Source organism: Neofelis nebulosa, chromosome 8 (assembly GCF_028018385.1).
Source record: "Neofelis nebulosa isolate mNeoNeb1 chromosome 8, mNeoNeb1.pri, whole genome shotgun sequence".
NCBI classification, from domain to species: Eukaryota; Metazoa; Chordata; class Mammalia; order Carnivora; family Felidae; genus Neofelis; species Neofelis nebulosa.
Window position 1 is genome coordinate 52,767,681 of NC_080789.1, and position 20,361 is coordinate 52,788,041.

Sequence of the window (20,361 nt, forward strand, 5' to 3'; positions counted from 1 at the left end):
AATTAAAATCACAAGATACCATCACACTGACAATACTGGCAAAGATTATAATGTTTGATATTGATACAATAAAGTGTGGATGAATACATCCAACCGGAAGACCAACATATTGCTGGTGTGGTGTATATAATTAGAACTCTTTTCTTTTTTTTTTTTTTTAATGTTTTATTTCTTTTTGAGACAAAGAGAAGGAGACAGCATGAGCAGGGGAGGGGCAGAGAGAGAGGGAGACACAGAATCCGAAGACAGGCTCCAGGCTCTGAGCTGTCAGCACAGAGTCCAAAGCAGGGCTCCAACTCACAAACCGCGAGATCATGACCTGAGTCGAAGTGAGACACCTACCGACCGAGCCACCCAGGCGCCCCTAGAACTCTTTTCAAAAATAGTGTGGCTTTGGGGCGCCTGGGTGGCGCAGTCGGTTAAGCGTCCGACTTCAGCCAGGTCACGATCTCGCGGTCCGTGAGTTCGAGCCCCGCGTCAGGCTCTGGGCTGATGGCTCGGAGCCTGGAGCCTGTTTCCGATTCTGTGTCTCCCTCTCTCTCTGCCCCTGCCCCGTTCATGCTTTGTCTCTCTCTGTCCCAAAAATAAATAAAAAACGTTGAAAAAAAAAAAAAATTAAAAAAAAAAAAAATAGTGTGGCTTTATCCAGTCAAGTTGAAAACATGCTTACTCCTAGGTGCGTATATCCTGGAGAAACTCCTGTTTGTTTGCAGTACTGCGATAGCATACACGTTCAAAATATTCGTAGCAGCACTGTTTTTAAGGGCAAAAAATAGAGAACACCTCACATATTCACCAATAACAAAGTAAATACAATGGGATATCATACAGTTGTAAAACAAAATGATTATAATTGCATGCAACAATGTGGGTGAGTCGCAGGAGTGTAATACTGAGTGGAAAATAATCATGACAAGTCTTTACAGTAGGATTCCATTTACAGAAAGTTCAGAAAAATAGAAAATGAGGGGCCCCTGGGTGGCTCAGTCTGTTGAAAGTCTAACTCTTGATTTTGGCTTAGGTCATGATCTCAAGGTTTGAGGGTTTGAGCCCCGCTGATAGCTCATAGTGCAGAGCCTGCTTGGGATTCTCTCACTCCTTCTCTGCCCCTCTCCCACGCTCTCTCATTCTCAAAAATAAACATTAGAGGGGGCGCCTGGGTGGCTCAGTTGGCTAAGCATCCAACTTAGGCTCAGGTCGTGATCTTGCGGTTCATGGGTTCAAGCCCTGCATCGGGCTCTGTGCTGTCAGCTCGAAGCCTGGAGCCTGCTTCGGATTCTGTGTCTCCCTCTCTTTCTGCCCCTTCCCCACTCACTCTCTGTCTCTCTCTCTATAAACATTACAAAAATTTTTTTACTTAAAAAAAAATAAACATTGAATAAAAAAAGAAAATGAAACAATGAACCATGTAAAAACAAACATATAGTGGTTACCCCTGAGGGAGTAAGGAAGGGAATGGTAACAGAGAAGAGCAAAGGTGATGCTGTCTTTTTTCTTAAACTTGGTGGTGGTCTGTGGTGTTCACTGTAATATTATTTTTCATATCTTACATTTTATAAATATTCTTTTGTAGCTACTGAATTCTTAATATAAACACTTCCCAAAAAAGTGGGTATTAAGATTAGTTTTATAATGGTGTGGGTCCAAGGGCATACCGTCTTCACTGGTGTGGGGCTCCGTACCAGCGTCCTGATCCACTTCCTCCAGCGTACCGTGCTCACTGTATGGGCTGTCACTGCCAAGTGCAAACAGAAATTCATATAAAGCCAAAGGAAGAATTTCGAAAATGAACAAGTGCTACTCTACGTAAAGATGTAGGACTTTGGAATGGCAAAAGAGTCAGTTACTGGAGAGCCTTTCCGTTAGATGCTGGAGCCTCTAAGGATTATCTGGTCTTATGGGAGTCTAGGTCCTTCATCTTTGACTGGTCTTTCGTATCCACAGAAGTTAAAGTTGGCTGAATTCTAGCGGAGTGCGATTATTGTGCTACGGCTACACCAGTTTTTGTAAATTCATGTCACTATTCCTTACTGCATATAAATTGATGGCTCTTTGATTTCTGCTTTGAATCGACTGTAGTATCTTTCCCATCTTCTGACACGTGTTCATTTTAGATTCGTGAGACTCACGATTTTATTCTTTTTAAAAACTTACCCTTTAACACTACCACACTCCTCAAATATGTGCTGGTGAATGGGATGCATCTACCACAAAGAGAAACCTGACATTGCTGGAAAAGCCCACTTAAGTTGCTGGTGTTGGCGAGAAAGAGTAACTGCTTTATCACTGACTCTCTGTTTAAAATGAGCGATTGCCCGTGGAAACACTATGAATGGGAAAAGGACACAATCAAGCACAGGTGACTGGCTGCAAGCCTCCTTATTAGGGACTTTACCCTGTTTGTGGAAAAGCGGTGACCACAAACATTGTAGGATACAACACATCAGATAATATTGACCGGACCTCCACATACCGCTCTTTGATAAAAGGAGTAAGAGCAAAACTTACTGATATGGCCCTGAATATTTGGAAGTGTGCTAAGATACTGGCTTTGCAGTAAGTATGACTCTGAAGATAAAATTATGCATCTCGCCAGGGCTGAGTTTTATACATTTATCTTCCTAGAGCCAAGATCAGTCAGTACCTTGCACATAGAAAGTGCTCAAGTGAACATTTTTAAACTCGAATTTCACGTGTAAAATTACCGGCTACATCACAGAACTGGAATCTATCATGATTTGTTGTTAATTTAGAAAGAAGTGCTTCTGGAAATAGTTAATCTTCAGTTTTCTTAAGGCATAAGCCAATCGTAATGTGTTTTAAGCCCATTATTATGGTTTAGGTGTACTTTCAGGTACTTAGGATCTTTCAGCTACCTTCTACTTAATCCCCGGTGAGGCAAAGAGATGTTCCTGAGGAGGGTCCAGAATGGGTTTACATAGGTCTCTTTCCAGCTGCTCCTGGATCTGAGCTGCACAGAACAGTTTCTGAAGTGGGCTGGGAGGCAACTGTTGAGTGGGAAGGGTCATGTGGGCTTTGGAATCAGACAGACCTGGGCTGCCTGCAGTTACAATTAGTCATTGGACAGGCTTCTTGGCCTCACTTTACTTGGTAGAGTGGTTAGTGTATAAAGTGATCACATGCACCAAGGAGCTGGCACACAGTAGGGGTTCAAGGATTAAAATAAATTTGCTTAAAACGACCATTACTACTATAATTGGTTAGGATAATATTTATTAGTAAGAATGGAAAGAAGAATGAAAACATATTTGGTTGAGAGGGCTCCTTTAAAATGATAAACTTGAAATACTTACAGCCAAAACTTTCAGAATGAAACTGAAATCTGTCAATCAGTTATCTTTGATATAAAAGTAAAATTAGTACAGCTCTATATGATACGTTTCAAAACCACTATTCTCTACAGGAGTTACAATAGGGTGGATAGATCTTAAAAGATGTCATCCTTGAGGGAAAAGAAGGGATGAATAGGAATTTCCCTAGTGAGAGGCCATGCTGTCATGGGTCTCAGTATTCTCATCTAATCTAAAGAAGCGTTCCTGCTGCTTCTTTTTTTAAAAAATTGGAATCTTTGGCAACTTACAGTCAATTCTTTTTCTTAATTGAATTGATATGTATACTTCCATGATTTTTCCAGGGCAGGGGAAAGACTAAAATGCTTGGACTTACCAGTAGTCATCCCCAGCCATACATTTCTCATAAACAGGGCCATCCAGCTCTTTAGCATCCGGGAAAATAGTTTCATGGTGGATGATGATGGTTTTGACAATTTCATTCACGTGCGCCTGACAAGACACTTGATCCTGTATTTCTGGGACGGGCATCAATGTCGGGCCAAAACAAATGGCCAGGTTATAAGGGTCCATCATGTTCTCATCGCTGTACTGTGAAAGGCTATGAAAAAAAGAAAAGTTATAAAAGGCGAGAGAGAAAAAACAAAACTGATTTTTTTTTAATGTTTATTTTTGAGAAAGAGAAAGAGAAAGAGAGAGAGAGAGAGAGCGAGCGAGCATGAGCAGGGGAGGGGCAGAGAGAGATGCAGACACAGAATCGAAAGCAGGCTCCAGGCTGTAAGTGCAGAGCCCAACGAGGAGTTTGAACTCATGAACCACAAGACCTTGACCTGAGCCAAAGTCGGATGCTTAACCGACTGGGCCACCACCCAGGTGCCCTGAAAACTGATGTTTAATAAAACACTTTATATTTTGAAAATAGGGATCCAAAGCATTTTATTTGGTTTTTGTTATTAGAATAAGATGATGTTCCATACTACTTTAAGTTGGCTCAACAAATTCCAAAGGAAGTAAAGCAACTTATAAACTTTCAACTAGAAAGAAACTGAAAGGGGAATATAAATTCTACTTACTTAATTAAGTGGCATTTTTCAAAGCCACAAGAGTTTAAGATAATTTCTATTACAATGGAGACCAGGATCAAGTAAATGAGTTTCATTTGTAAACACTATGGCCAGGCTCTAAATGCTACTCAAGTAAATCCGGGAAGGTCAGTAGTGAGCTCCATAAAACTTGATGGATGTCGTCAAAATTGTCCTCCCACTAATCAAAAATATCTCAGATTTCAGTTTTTTCCCCATAAATCTTGAGGAAAGCCTTGAGGAAAACAAAGTACCTTTTCTTTGTAACCACTGAAAGAAGGCAAACAACTCTGGGCTCTATGATGTGTTTTTGGGTAAGACCACCAACACTACCCTGTCAATGTCAGAAAAGACACTGTTAAGTGCAAGAGAAGGGGAAAAGAATCCCCAGTTATCTCATTCCTTTTAAAGCTGGCAAACAACAAACTTGGGGGAGATTTCTGGTTGCCTCAAACTAATTTCTAAATTCAACCCCATGGGTATCTGTGAGGTATTTTCCACAAGGGCCTCAAAATAAGTCCGTTCTTTTTCACTCTAACATGTGCACAATGTGTTGTTCTAGGGAGAAGCTAGAGACGTTATCTTTTTGTGAAGAAAATGTCAATCTTGAAAGGACATGTAAAATCCAGGTGAACAGATGACAAATGGAAGAAGGAAAAAAGAGACTCAGCCACATTTGTGGGATGGTGACAGACACAAAGACATTGAAATACCACATGACCTGATACCTTACCCTTTTTTGGACCTGATAGGCTAGAAAGTCGAAAATACAAAAGCATTATCTCCTCAGCTAACATATGTCTTTCCCTTCTGCCATTTCTCAAGCAGACAGTCTTTAAAAAAAGTTCACAATAAAGGGGACGGTCATGTTACACATCATCTGGAAAACGGATGCACGGAGGACAAGTGAGATTCAGAGTAAGAATGGTCTAATTTTCAAAAGACACACGTAAGCTCAACAGGGAGAGTCACAATTCATCTTTCTGGGTCTTTCATTTAGTGCTGGCTTGAAGAGCAAAATCTTCATATAAAAATGTGATATCCAGGTTTCAACTTTACAATTAAAAGAGAATAGGTTATTTCTTTTCTCAAAATTCCTGTCCCACGTGTCCTATCCTAGAGGCTGAGGCTGGTCTCTGCATGAAGGCAGGTGTAGCAAGCCGGGGGCATCTTTAGGCAGACATGCTGAAAGCAATGCCAGCCGGCTGACTCCTGGCACATTTGCTGTTCTGTTGAGATACATGGTGAGTTCGAGTCGGGTTTTGAGAACTTTCTTTTAAAAAGTTTTTTTAAAGTTTACTTATTTATTTTTGAGAAAGAGACCGAGAGAGAGAGTGGGGAGGGGCAGAGAGAGAGAGAGAGAGAGAGAAAATCCCAGGCAGGCTCTGCACTGTCATCACGGAGCCTGATGCAGGGGCTCGAACTCATGAACCATGAGATTGTGACCTAAGCCGAAAACAAGAGTTGGATGCTTAACCAAGTGAACCACCCAGGCACCCCTGGTTTTGAGAACTTTCTGGATTTATGGTCTGCTTTCCTAGTCTACTGTCGTTTTTTGGTTCATGGTGGGTTTTGCTCAGGTGTGTCTGGAAAATTCGGTGGGGACAGCATGCAGAGGGCCAACAGCAATGCAAAAGGCACTTCATACTGGGGGAAGTGAAGCAATTAAAGGTGAAGACAGCAAGCCTCCAGATTTTTGTTTTTTTATGAATTTGAGGATTTAATACTAATGAGGGAGTAAGATTTACACACACACACACACACACACACACACACACACACACACACACACCCGACCCAAGGTCACTGGGGATGGATCATGAACACCTTTGCTTCAACAATTCCATTTTCAGCAAAGCAGGTCAAATTCCTGAATTCATAGAAATTCAGGCTCCTGTCCACGTTTCCCTATTTCCAGCTTCATTATAGCAACAGGGGTGCGTATTTGAGCTGAGTGCCTTGGATGTGATTTGCCGTCAACTCTCTCGTTCAGGCCCCGAAGCCCACTGTCCAACAGGCTCTGGTTCATGAAGCTCTCTTGAATTTTTGTCTTAGGCTCTTCCAGAGCTTGTAAATGACAGCAGCTTGTTGAGATGTGACCCCACCTTGCTTTTTGGTTTAAGCAGTCAAGAATGCCTCCAGCTGGTTGTCTACAGATGCAACAGACCTACGAATCCCCCTCATCTTCGCCAGAAAGGGGCAGAGCTCTTCAGGTGATGCCTCCACATAGAGCCTGTTCCGCAGCAGCAACTCTGTGATGTCCTGGTGCCCGTGGAAAGCTTCCTAGGCAAGGCTGCTCAGCAGCCCGCTCAGAGGTTTGGAGCCCTCGAGCTTGCCTTCCATAGTCAGCAAGCCTTCAGATTTTTAAAGCTGCCTGGGTAACTAGGCTTATTTAAAGGCAAAATTTATAGCCATCTATTTAACCTACACATAGTGTATATCCATCTCTCTAGATACTGCTTATTTCCAGTGGCAACTTCTGTACAAATGGGTTCCTAATGTCACTTGTGCATATTTTACTTCCTTGCAAGCATTTCCCCATAATACTTGGTTTCCAGGGTCAATCTGACTGGGAAATCTAACTCAGAAATGGTTAGCAGGATTGTAGTAAGTCCTCAAGGCTTCTGAGAACTTTAAACGTCTAATGAAGTAGAGAAGAGAACATATCCTAATTTTAGGAAGGGAGAATCCGTGCCACATGGAGAAGGCATTTCCCTGAGCTTACCCCCCTTCGATCACTGAATACCAAGGGGACTCTCAGATATGAATTGAGGAAGATAGTCTTATAATGGGGCCCATTTTTGTTATTATAAAGTAATGCAAATGAAAATCCAGTTGCCTAAATTATAACAATAAAGTTTCTTTGAAGATAAGGCAGTGATTCGGGGCGCCTGGGTGGCTCAGTCGGTTAGGCGGCCGACTTCGGCTCAGGTCACGATCTCGCGGTCCGTGAGTTGGAGCCCAGCGTCGGGCTCTGTGCTGACAGCTCAGAGCCTGGAGCCTGTTTCGGATTCTGTGTCTCCCTCTCTCTGACCCTTCCCCGTTCATGCTCTGTCTCTCTCTGTCTCAAAAATAAATAAATGCTACAAAAAAAAAAAAACTAAAAAAAAAAAAAAGAAAATAAGGCAGTGATTATCTTAAGGGTTCTGTGACATTGTCTTAGAGACTTTTAGAAGTATCTTCTTCTTGATGAGGTCTCATTATATTGAATTTGCAGACACTCTTTCTTGGATCTGTATATAATTTGCACCTATAGTTGCACTCCTCCCTTGACTACAACATCAAAAATCACAGACATTTTCTGCAGTGAGCAGGTGGGTTGCATCATTTTGACAAAAACATTCATGACATTAGCTTTGGATGGAAGTTGGAAAAACATGTATTTCACTGAACAAGTGTTCTTTTTAGTAATATTTGTATATTTTTGCATGTAAGGCCACAGTTTCTGCATCTTTCATCTATCATGCAATGACCTTGATCTGCTGAGGAAAAACATAACTTTGGTCTACATTTAATCATCTCCTCTTCAACTCTGCTGATAAATGGGACCTAATGTACATTTTACAGAATCCAAGAACAAAAACAGAATTCAGAGCAGTGCAAACGGAATGGAAGACAGGCATTTTGGCAGAGCATTAGGGTACTTACTGATTGAGGAAGGCAAAGAGGTACCTCATCACGATAAGGACGGACCTAGGCAAGGTCAGGAGGAGTTTGCGGATGTGAAGCGCCCTCTCATAGAGATTATCTATTCCTACAGACAGAAGAGAACATGGTCAGGATCCTTTCATCTGCTACATTTAAAGTAGAACACTGAGTACCAAATTTCATATCCGACCATAAGCAATCCTTTGGCCCTAGGTGGGATGTAACTGTAATCAAGACAGTGAATCCATGATCAGCTTGGGTGTAACACCATTTCTGAGTGTCTCCTTTGACCCATCACTGTTTTTTCTGATTTCCAAGGTCTCGAGCAACTTAGCGTCTTCTAGGTTTAAAAATAATTTTTCACTTGCTGTTATTTCTAGATTTTGCATTTGATATGGTTTCAACTCCTTTTTGCTTCATGTCAACTAAAGTAGCTTTTGGGGAGATCTCCCTTATGATTTAATAATTTATCCTATATTTATTTGTCTATTACTATGATTCAGGCAATGTACCAGGCTTTGAATCTCTCCTTCCTCAAAATTATTGTAGTATTTTAATGATATGACTTTTTACCTTGTGTTATAATACGTCATCAGTTTTTCAAACATGTATTTTAGCAGAGCCTACTAGGTTTCAGGTACTGAGTTAGGCATTAGAAATACGTTAGTGATTTGAGGGGTGACCGGCTGGCTTAGTTGGTGGAATGTGCAACTCTTAATCTCAGGGTTGTGAGTTCGAGCCTCATGTTAGGTGTAGAGATTACTTAAAATTATGTTTTATATTAAATCTTAAAATAAAATCTTAAAAATAAATAGAAAAAAAATACATTAGTGGTTTCATTCTGGCTCTCACAGAACTTATACCATGGTGTTTACAGTTTTTTATTTCCTTATCATGTTTTCCCTGAGAGAGCTCCCTGAAGACAGGGATACCTGGGACTTACCAGTATTATTATATACCTCTTTACTAGGAATACAAATTGCTTAAAGCTTCTTAATACTAAAGTGCTTGTGAACAGCAGCAAAAAAATACTAATAATCCAGTATTTTCATAATGGTCTATATTTTACATTTTCACATTTGTTATCCAGTTTAATGCAGATGACAATACTAGGGAGTAGGTAAGCCATGTAATGTCATCCCCACTTAATGGATTAGGAAAATGAGAACTGGGTAAATGGCTTACCCCAGGTTACCTGGCTGGAAGGGTGGAGCTGGGACTAAAACCTATTTTCTGTTTAAGTCTGGTTGTCTTTCTTGGATTTCGACGTACTTTAAAGTACAATATTTTTTTTACAATTTTGTTTTTAAGTCATCTCTACACCTAATGTGGGGCTCGAACCCACAACCCCGAGATCAAGAGCTGTACGCACCACCAACTGAGCCAGGTGCCCCTTTATAAAGTACAACTCTGAACACATTCAATAAGCATCTGTCTGAGAAAAATATTTATTTTTTATTTTTTAAATTAAGTACACTCTATTCCCAAAGTGGGGCTTGAACTCAAGACCCCAATATCAAGCATCACAATCTCTACCAACAGAGCCAGTCAGGCACCCATGAGAAAAATATCTCAAGGAATATTTCAGAAACATTTTTGAAGTTTACTCTAATTTCATATTACTACATTTACTCTTAATTGCACTTGAGGTATTCATATATCCTACTCAAAAATCTCAGGCTGGTTTTTTTTTTCAGGCCTTCATTTCTGACACAATAGCCAATAGACTCTCCTTCTACTAGGTTTTTGACCTTTGACCTTCTCCCACCCACAAATGTGGTTGACCCTCTACTTGGTTCTCTTCAATGGCAAACGTGTCTGGTCTCGAGGTCAGGACCATCCCTTCTAGGAAGGTGGTATTTTCACTTCATTTTTCAATTTTCTGTGGGACATAAGTTCTTCTGCTTCTATCTCTGGATATCTCACTGCTGATTTCCTAACTGAAGTCTTCATTATTTCTAAGTGGGACCATGATAATAATTTCCTAATTCAGTTTCCCGTTCCAATTCCTGTAAAAGCAGTGGTTCTCAACCTTGACTTGAAATCACTTATGACCTAATCTTAAAACTAAATATTGAGATTTCCTAGCATTTATTCTCAGGTCCTTAAAAAATTGCATGCATAAGTGACTTTCGATTCATGCCTCAAACCAAACAGTTACAAAGTTTAACATATTTATGCAAATTATAAATTGAAATGATGACTTATTCTGTTAATGGTCTTCTGACTGGCAATACCGTCCACTCTTTTCCAGCCATATAATGGTTATTACTAAAAACAAAACAACAACAAACACTTCTGCCATTGTTTACTGAGGATCTGGGTTGTTTCAAGAGTTAAGTCTACTGATTCTCTAGGCTAGTCCTCAGTATAAGGTTAAGGTCAACTGTCAGGGAGAGCTAGTTTTGGGGTCTTAGAGGGAAAAAAAGGAAGAATGTGAAAGAACAATTTTTTTTTCTTAAAAATTTTTTTTTAAAATTTACATCCAAATTAGTTAGCATATAGTGCAACAACAATTTCAGGAGTAGATTCCTTAGTGCCCCTTACCCATTTAGCCCATCCCCCCTCCCACAACCCCTCCAGTAACCCTCAGTTTGTTCTCCATAATTATGAGTCTCTTCTGTTTTGTCCCCCTCCCTGTTTTTATATTATTTTTGTTTCCCTTCCCTTATGTTCATCTGTTTTGTCTCTTAAAGTCCTCATATGAGTGAAGCCATATGATTTTTGTCTTTCTCTAACTAATTTCACTTAGCATAATACCTTCCAGTTCCATCCACATAGTTGCAAATGGCAAGATTTCATTCTTTTTGATTGCCGAGTAATACTCCATTGTATATATATACCACATTTTCTTTATCCATTCATCCCTCGATGCACATTTGGGCTCTTTCCATACTTTGGCTATTGTTGATAGTGCTGCTATAAACATGGGGGTGCACGTGTCCCTTCGAAACAGCACACCTGTATCCCGTGGATAAATGCCTAGTAGTGCAATTGCTCGGTTGGAGGGTAGTTCTATTTTTAGTTTTTTGAGGAACTTCCATACTGCTTTCCAGAGTGGCTGCACCAGCTCACATTCCCAATGAAAGGAACTATTCTTAATGTATTATTAATCTTTAATCTTTGCCAAATCCCATAGGGGGCAAGTCATTTTCAGGCTGGAAGAGGACACAGGCAATTACTTCCAAGAGGCTTAATTTTAATTCACGATCCTCTGGTTTCTATCTCTCAGTTCTAAAGTTAGTTCCCGTACCCTTTAAAGGTAGTTTCGAAGCTTTATTAAAAAAAAAAACAAAAACAAAAAAACCCAAAACAACCACATCTGGGGAAACAGGTATTTGTTCATTGAGTGGTTAACTTCCTTTTAATTTGTTAATTTTTAAAGAAGTTGTTATTTACATGCCAGTTAGTTAACATACAGTGTAATATTAGTTTCAGGTGTATAACTCAGCAATTCAACAGTTCCACAGAACAGGTATTTAGATACCAATCTCATAGCAGCATTATTCATAATAGCCAAGAGGTAGAAATAACCCAAATGTTCATTGATGGATTACTGGATCAACACATGTGGTACATATACACAACGAACCATTACTCGGCCTTAAAAAAAGAAATGACATTCTGATACAACATGGATGAACCTTGAAGACAACTTAAGTGAAATAAGCCAGACACAAAAAGACAAAGACTGTAGGGTTCTACTTACATAAGGTACCTGGAATAGTCAGATTCACAGAGACAGAAAGTGGAACAGTGGTTGTCAGGGGCTGGGGGGGAGGAGCGGGGTAGTTACTGCTTTCTGGGTATAGAGCTTCAGTTTGGGAGGATGAAAAAGTCCTGGAGATGGACAGTGGTGATGGCTGCGGAACATGTATTTAATACGACCGAACCGTAGGCTTCAAACGGAGAAGATGGTACATTTTGTGCTACGTATATTTTACCACAATTAACCAAATAGATCAGGGGAGGGCACCATGAGATGCAAATGAAGGGCTTCAGGAGAGAGAAGCTACAGGCATGTAAAAAAGTGACACCAAAAAGGCCAGAGAAGATCACGGGAGGCAGGCGTACGTTCTCTGCAACTACAGGAAACGTAAATCAAAGCAAAGCGGAATTGTTGGCATCCCTGAAGTGGCAGCAGATCTATCTGTCCCAAAGGCCTCGGAGCATGATGGTTGTGAGCAGGACTCAGATATTACCTGGCTGGTTGCTCAACAGGCCTACGGCACACATCCTACAGGAGTCTCGCTCTGGCACAAATGACTCATTTACTCTCCCGAGTCCTGTTAGCAGGTCAAAATTTATGGTTGCTTCGGACGCTCTGATTAATGTGCATTCCCAGCTGGCTATGAGCGCAGCAACTCATGATCTCTCACCGTTTTCTGCTGCGTGAAAAGACGGATCTTTGCATCCCCTCAGAAGAGTTGTCAGAAAGGAAAACCAGTATTTCGTGTGGGTCTCTTTTAAGCTGGCCTTTGTTTCCACAATTCGGAATCTCATGTAATTAGGTAAAAGTGGCATTCGTCCAATCTTGGTCACAGGCTCAGAGCTCCCTAGGCTTATTTATGTTCTTTTCCTGGCAATGCACAGTTCCCATGTCAGCATCCCAACTTCACAGCATGGGGGTTTGACAGCTCTGTGTAAATGTGTGTGAAAAACTCACCACAAAACACAGTTACTTGACAAAATGGCAAAAAGCTCAAATGGCCATTACTCTGAACATACCAGTTCTCTGTGCGCTATGTGCAAAAGTATTTGTCAGAAAACAAGTAGTAAATCACAAGATGCAAGCTTATCCCCAGGTATGACAAGAGGGAAGGAAATTAATGGCCATACTCAGAAATGGTTTATTGAAGAGCAGGTACACAAGTATTTCTGAGCTCCACAGCTCAACAGGCAGTATTCAAGGTGAAATTCCCAGCCCAATGCCATTTTTAGGTTCACTGTCAGGTTCCGAAAATTGTCAAGGTACCAATCAATTGTGAGCACGTAATAGTGTATGTGTGTGAATGAAAGCGAAAGAGAAAAACAGAGAGATGTTCTAGTATATTTAGATGAATCTTAGCCTAGCCTTGAGATGAATTACTGGCTGCTCTTCTGGGTGAGAAACGAAATGCTTGAAAATCTTCCTAATTAATCATTAATAGATTGAGTTCTGTGAATTAAACCATAACGTTCTCTCCTAAATAGCAACAACTGTAGAAATAAATAAATACAAACTGTTTCTCCTCCTGCTGAATGATCAAGGTTAGTAAAGAAACAGTCTTAGATTAGGAAGCTTCACTTACTCAGTTCAGAGACTAAGCCCGTTCCGTATTTTTAGGGGTAAAAGGAACCCCTAATAAGGTATCAAACAGAAATTTAGAATTCAGACAGAAACCATCACGTATGCTACAAAGCTGAAAGAATTTTCAGCAACAAAAACACACGCTGGAGAACCAGGAAGACAAAACAAGAGATTTTTTTCCGTGAAACAATTAGAAATGGGCAAATAGATTTATGTACTAAAAGGCTCATCATAGTATTTTGTTTAATTGCAAAATCACTGGAAACAACCTAAATTTCTAAAACTAGGATGTGTTAAATAAAAGCCATTATATGGTCACTAAAATCTTACTTTAAAAAATACCTACTGACACAGGAAAACGTTAATAACATCATTAAATTTGAAAAATGGCTTTTAAAGAGCAAATGATATAGTACCATTTTTAAATAGATATATTGAGATATAATTCATGTATAATTCATATATGCAAGGTATACAGTTCAATGGTTTTTAGTATATTCGCAGTTCATCAATCATGATCTCAGTCAGTTTTAGAACATTTTCATCATCTCAAAAAGAAATCTCACATCCATTAGCAGTCATTTAGTATGATCCCCTTTTATTAAAAGTCTAGGGGCACCTGGGTGGCGCAGTCGGTTAAGCGTCCGACTTCAGCCAGGTCACGATCTCGCGGTCCGGTCCGTGAGTTCGAGCCCCGCGTCAGGCTCTGGGCTGATGGCTCGGAGCCTGGAGCCTGTTTCCGATTCTGTGTCTCCCTCTCTCTCTGCCCCTCCCCCGTTCATGCTCTGTCTCTCTCTGTCCCAAAAAAAAAAAAAAAAAAAAAAAAAAAAAGTTGAAAAAAAATAAAAGTCTGTGGTATATCCATACAATGGACGATTGTATTTGGCGATAACATAAAGTGCTGATACATGCTACAACATGGGTGAACCTCGAGAACATCGCTAGGTAAATGAAACCCGTCACCAAAGACCGTAGATTGTATAATTCCATTTATATATTAAGGGGCCAGAATAGGTACGTTTATAGCAGGTAGATTCATGGTTGTCTGGTCCTGGGGGTGGAATGAGTAAACGGGGTATGGTTGCTAATTCTGGTTTCTTTTTGGAGTCATAAATATGTTTTAAAATTGTGGTTATGGTTGTATAATCCTGTGAATATACTAGAAAACATTGATTTGTACACCTTAATGAAGGAATTGTATGGTATGAGAATTATATCTCAGTAAGCTGCTTTTAAAAGTAGATAGGTGGGGCGCCTGGGTGGCTCAGTCAGTTAAGCGGCCGACTTCGGCTCAGGTCATGATCTCGAGGTCCATGAGTTTGAGCCCCGCGTCAGGCTCTGTGCGGACAGCTCAGAGCCTGGAGCCTGTTTCAGATTCTGTGTCTCCCTCTCTCTGACCCTCCCCCGTTCATGTTCTGTCTCTCTCTGTCTCAAAAATAAATAAACGTTAAAAAAAATTTTTTTATAAAGTAGATAGGTATAAAAAACTTAAAAAAAAAGTACATAGGTATACGTATAGGAAAAAAACTGGGAACATACCAAAAAGGTTTACATTATCTATATGTAGAGGAGTCACAGCTGGTTTATTTTCCTAGATTATTTTCTAATTTTTCTACAGTGATCACATATTAATTGCATAATACAGTTATTTTAAAAATGTACTGGCTGGTTATTTGATGATTTTAAGAAATTACTGTTATTTTTTGAAGGTATGATAATGGTATTATGGCTATGCTATATTAAAAAAAAAAGAAGAAGAGAAGAGTCTTCACCTCCCAGATATTCATACACACAGAGGAAGTGATGTAATGTCAGAGGGATGATGGAAGGGGTACAGGTGGGATAATTTTGTTCAAGAAATGAAAACTGTTCAAGTTAGGTGATTATTTATACTGGAGTTCATTGTAATTTTCTGCATCTTTTTATAGCTTTATAAGTGAAATTATGTATAATAAAAGAGTCAAGGGGTGTTTGGATGGCTTGGTTGGTTACATGTCTGACTTCAGCTCAGGTCATGATCTCATGGATTGTGAGTTTGAGCCCCATGTTGGTCTCTGTGCTGACAGCTCAGAGCCTGCTTTAGATCCTCTGTCTCCCTCTCTCTCTGCCTCTCCCCTGCCTTGCACACACACACTCTCTCAAAAATAAATAAGCGTTTAAAAAAAAAAAAAAGAGTCAAAAAGAAGGTTGACTATGAACAGAATGGATCATTCAGTTCCACTTTGTCTTAAAAAAAAAAAAAGTTGTGTGTGCCCACGAATACAAAAAGAGCAGAAGGAAATGCAAGAAAATGTGTACATACCATTGAGTCTCTGAGTAGCGGCATTACGTGGGACAATATTTTGTTTCACATGCTTTTTGTGTACTTGTCAAGTAGTCTCAAAGACTACATGTTGGTATTGTGGTAGGTAAAAGACCCCCTTAAAAAGGTTTCCTCATGCTCAAGTAGTCACCTGGATAACAACACATAACGTAAAATGAAGTGCAAATGTGTCCTCTGGTTTCCCAGCTCCGAGGCAGCCAGGAAAGACCACAAATTGCTTGAATAGCTCTTGTAGGGCAAGTCCAGTGGACTTCTGCCCTAGGGAATCTCAAGGCCATGGTTTATGGCCATTCTAGGAGCTGCCCAGAATGTGTGGGCACACTCTGGAGCATTTACAAAACCATTCACAAAGTGCATGGTTTAAAAAAACCAAACTAAAACAATCCTCGGTGAGAAACTGAGACACTACCAAGTACGTCACTTCAAATTTAGATTGCACTGGAGTCGACCAGGTGTTCATCCGGGTAAGTAATTTTTAAAAAGAAATATGCAGCGAATTGGGGAATGAATAGTGCACATTAAAAAGAGCGCGTGCATGCGTGCTAATGCCAATTTTCTTTTACCGCGTATATTTGCAAGCTTCCAAGGAATGTAGTATTTACGGACATGGAAATGGCACAATAACAACTCACCATTAAAAAAAAAATCTTCCCCCAAATTCTCCAAAAAATAAGCAAAAAGTAGTAGGTAACCAGACAGCTATGTAAACTCTTAAAAAAGATGAAAAGTGAAGATTTTTCTATACAAAGTAAATACCACATGAAATTACTTTAGTAGGAAAAATCAGTCCAATTATAGCAATGCCAGGAGAAGATGACACAGATATAAACAATCAACCTACATGAGATCTCTCTCTCTCTCTCTGTGCTTCTATTACATACTAACTTAGATTGCATTTATTTGTAAATACCTTAGCTCTCTTACTACTTTTTTAAACCTCTTGAATGCAAAAATCAAGTCTTTGAATCCCTAGAAAGTTTTGCACACTGCAGGCAATTAATCAATGGTTCAGATGATCAAAACCTGTGATGTCAGTGAAAGGATATAATGATGAATGACCTATTATATACCACTCTCAAAGAATTGATTGAAAATCCAGAAAAAAATACGGTATATACATCAGGGTCACACTGGTATGAGAAAAATGCTTGCCTAGAGATAAATCAATAATAGCTAGAAATCCTCTCCTTTTTAAGAGATTAGATGTTGGAAGAAAAGGGGTTGTTATAAACAGTGCCACTGTATGTTCTTGAAAAACCTCCTATTCTGCAAAAATGTGCACTAAAAATAACAGGACTTCTGGGGAAAAGTAGGGTTGGGACACACTGCTCAATACCTATGCAACTTTGTAACTCTAGCACTAACAGTAAGTAACATTGACAGTACTACCTAAATGACTAGCACAGTTAAATCTGTAACTAACCAGCATCTCTAGTCTCTAGCGTCCTTAGTGACCTTCAAACCCGGGACTCCTGCCTTTTTTTTTTTTTTTTTTTTTAATGTTTAGTTTTGAGAGAGAGGAGAGAGAGAAGGGCAGAGAAAGAGGGAGACATCGAATCCAAAGCAGGCTCCAGATTTCGAGCTGTCAGCACAGAGCCCAACGCGGGGCTTGAAGCCACAAACCATGAGATCATGACCTGAGCTGAAGTTGGATGCTTAACTGACTGAGCCACCCAGGTGCCCCGGTTCAGATTTTCATAACCACAATAATATTTTTTGTTCAATGAAAGTATGAAGTGATTTTACAAAACTAACTGACAGGGCAGTCCAACGCACTTTATCCCACTGGTACATGTAAACATGTATGTTGATAAGATGTATGTACCTAGAAAACCACCGAGCCTCGTAGAGTGCTTATTATTTTTCCAGATTTAACTTTCTGGCTAGGATATTAGGAAAGTCTCTGAACAAGGCCAAAGGAGAATTCCAGAAGTGTGACACCTCCTTTTCAGTTCTTTCCAGCTGGGTCATAGGCCTACTGTGGTGACTCAGGCTATGTAAGGGCCTTGGAATAGACACACAAGGCACAGTTCTGAACCCCACACAAGACATCAGGCTGTGTGAGGTGGGGGTGGAGACAGAATTACGCCTGGTGAGTTCATCCTCAACAAGAGCCAGGCTTTTAGGCCTGAATGCCGACAAAAGAATTCTGGTGAAATTTTGGTGGCATTCAACGACTATGAGTGATGTACTTACTGTGTACCTGGAATTAATGATGCCAAGCATTAGGGTTACAAAACTGAATAATCTGTCAAGACCTCGCAGGCCTGTGCAGCTCACTGTAGGCATTTCAGTGAACACACTCTTTGCTAGGCACTCCTCCTGGTATTTCACATGGATAAGCTCATTTACTTCTCAGCCCTGTGATATGTGGTCTGCTGTTCTCCCTGTTTTATTTTTAAATTTTTTTTTTTTCAACGTTTTTTATTTATTTTTGGGACAGAGAGAGACAGAGCATGAACGGGGAGGAGCAGAGAGAGAGGGAGACACAGAATCGGAAACAGGCTCCAGGCTCCGAGCCATCAGCCCAGAGCCTGATGCGGGGCTCGAACTCACAGACTGTGAGATCGTGACCTGGCTGAAGTCGGACGCTTAACCGACTGCGCCACCCAGGCGCCCCTCCCTGTTTTATTTTTGTGAAATGTTTACTTATTTTGAGAGTGAGAGTGAGAGAGAGAGAGAGAGAGAGCGAGAGCGCGAGCACACAGGTTGGGGAGGAGCAGAGAGAGAATCCCAAGCAGGCTTCGCACCGTCAGCACAGAGTCTGACACGGGGCTTGATCTCACATACGGTGAGATCATGACCTGAGCTGAAATCAAGAGTTAGACGCTCAACTGACTGAGCCACCCAGGCACCCTTATTCTCCCTATTTTATAGCTCATGAATCTGGGATGCAGAGAGCTTAAGAAACTTGCCTAAGGTCACATAGCTGGTGAGCAATTTGAACCCAGGCTATTTGAGTTGAAAGCCTACATTCTTAACCTCTTCCCTGAATTCTCTCTGTAGCACAGAGAAGGAGGGGTTAAAAACGCTAATGTGGGGCATTAAGAAAAAACGACAGACCTATGTACACAGTGGAACGTTAGTAGAGGAGACAGGGACTAATTCTGCGAGGGGGTATGGAAACGACGACATGCTGAAAGGGTGCCGGGCCAGCTATCCTTCAAGCAGATGTCACATGGCTACCAGGGACAGTAGACCACACGGCGTGGGCAAAGGCTTGGAGATGGGCGATGGCCCGGAATGCTGCAGCTTGTGGCGTGCTGCTGTCGATAAATGAAGTACACAGCCCAGGGGTGGCAGAGGGAAGTGTGGACAAGCAGAAAGAGACCAGATAGAGAAATGACTCGGTTCTATGAAATGGTCACACCAAGGAGCTCATCTTCTGGTGGGAAATATTGAAAGAGGTTTTAAACGAGAGTGGTGGGAACAATACGACCAAATCTGCCTTGTGGGGTCTAGCCACGGTGTGAAGGACAGAATGACACGGGGAGGCGGTGGGTAGGAGGGAAGAGTTGGCAAGATCTAGAAATAGGGACTGACTCCACTTGGCAGACTGTTAACAGCAGTCCCAGTGGAAGCCAAGTCACTGGCACTGGGAGTGGGGAAGGAGGGATGAGCTGGGAGAGTTTCTGACGGTAGGAGGACTTGAGGACTGGGGGGCGAACCAAAGGGTGGGTTGGGCAGGTGGGGTACGGCGGTTTCTTGATTGTTTTTTTTTTTAATTAATTAATTTTGAGAGAGAGAGAGAGAGAGAGAGCGAGCACACGCATGAGGAGGGGAGGGGCAGAGAGAGAGGGAGAAGGAGAATCCCAAGCAGCCTCTGTGCTGACAGCCCAGATGAGGGGCTTGAACTTGAACTACGAACTGTGAGATCATGACCTGAGGCCAAACCAAGAGTTGGACATTTAACTGAGCCCCCCACCCCAGGCGCCCCGAGGCAAGCTTGATTCTTATGCAGGCCCTCACTGTGGGATTTGAATCAGCTCTAGACCCTTGCCTGGGAACTGGGGCTTTAAAAAGGCATCCTGTGGGGCGCCTGGGTGGCTCAGCTGGTTAAGCCTCCAACTTCGGCTCAGGTCACGATCTCATGTTTCATGAGTTCAAGCCCCCCATCTTTGGATCCTCCCTCTCTCTCTGCTCCTTCTCCACTCACACACACTCTCTCAAAAAGAGATAAACATTAAAAGCCACATGCATTTTTATTTTTATTAAATTTTTTTTTAACGTTTTATTTTTGAGACAGGGAGAGACAGAGCATGAACAGGGGAGGGTCAGAGAGAGGGAGACACAGAATCTGAAACAGGCTCCAGGCTCTGAGCTCTCAGCACAGAGCCCGACGCGGGGCTCGAACTCACGGACCGCGAGATCATGACCTGAGCCGAAGTCGGCCGCTTAACCGACTGAGCCACCCAGGCGGCCCCACATGCATTTTTAGATGTACAGAACTCGGTATGGTTAACATCTAATTCCGGGCATCATTATTTCACCTTTCCTATAGTGTCAACCCACCACCCCCCAACCCCGCCTCTGCCGCCCGAGTAACACAGTAATGCTGTTTACCTGCTGATGATTCTCAGTTGTATGATATATCATTCATAGTCCCACAGCACCTTCGCCTATTAGCTGGGGATGCCCACAGACAGATAATTACCACCTGGTGTCTGCACTGTACTGATGGTCATTTATCTCATTTTACTTTAGTTC

At 41.3% G+C, this 20,361-nt stretch overlaps 1 protein-coding gene and 1 pseudogene across 4 annotated transcripts in view; both read right to left on the reverse strand.

The window, feature by feature from the left end:
- The window catches only part of SRGAP1 (SLIT-ROBO Rho GTPase activating protein 1), a 284,751-nt gene that overhangs the window by 20,041 nt on the left and 244,349 nt on the right, over positions 1-20,361 (reverse strand). For all 4 annotated transcript variants that reach the window (XM_058742151.1, XM_058742150.1, XM_058742152.1 and 1 more), the window contains exons 16-18: positions 8,042-8,147; positions 3,688-3,912; positions 1,656-1,735 (exon numbers count right to left, since the gene is read on the reverse strand). In XM_058742151.1, the coding sequence (XP_058598134.1) occupies positions 1,656-1,735; positions 3,688-3,912; positions 8,042-8,147 (411 nt within the window). The remainder of the gene's footprint in view (positions 1-1,655; positions 1,736-3,687; positions 3,913-8,041; positions 8,148-20,361) is intronic.
- Positions 5,816-7,263, reverse strand: LOC131519289 (COMM domain-containing protein 1-like; annotated as a pseudogene).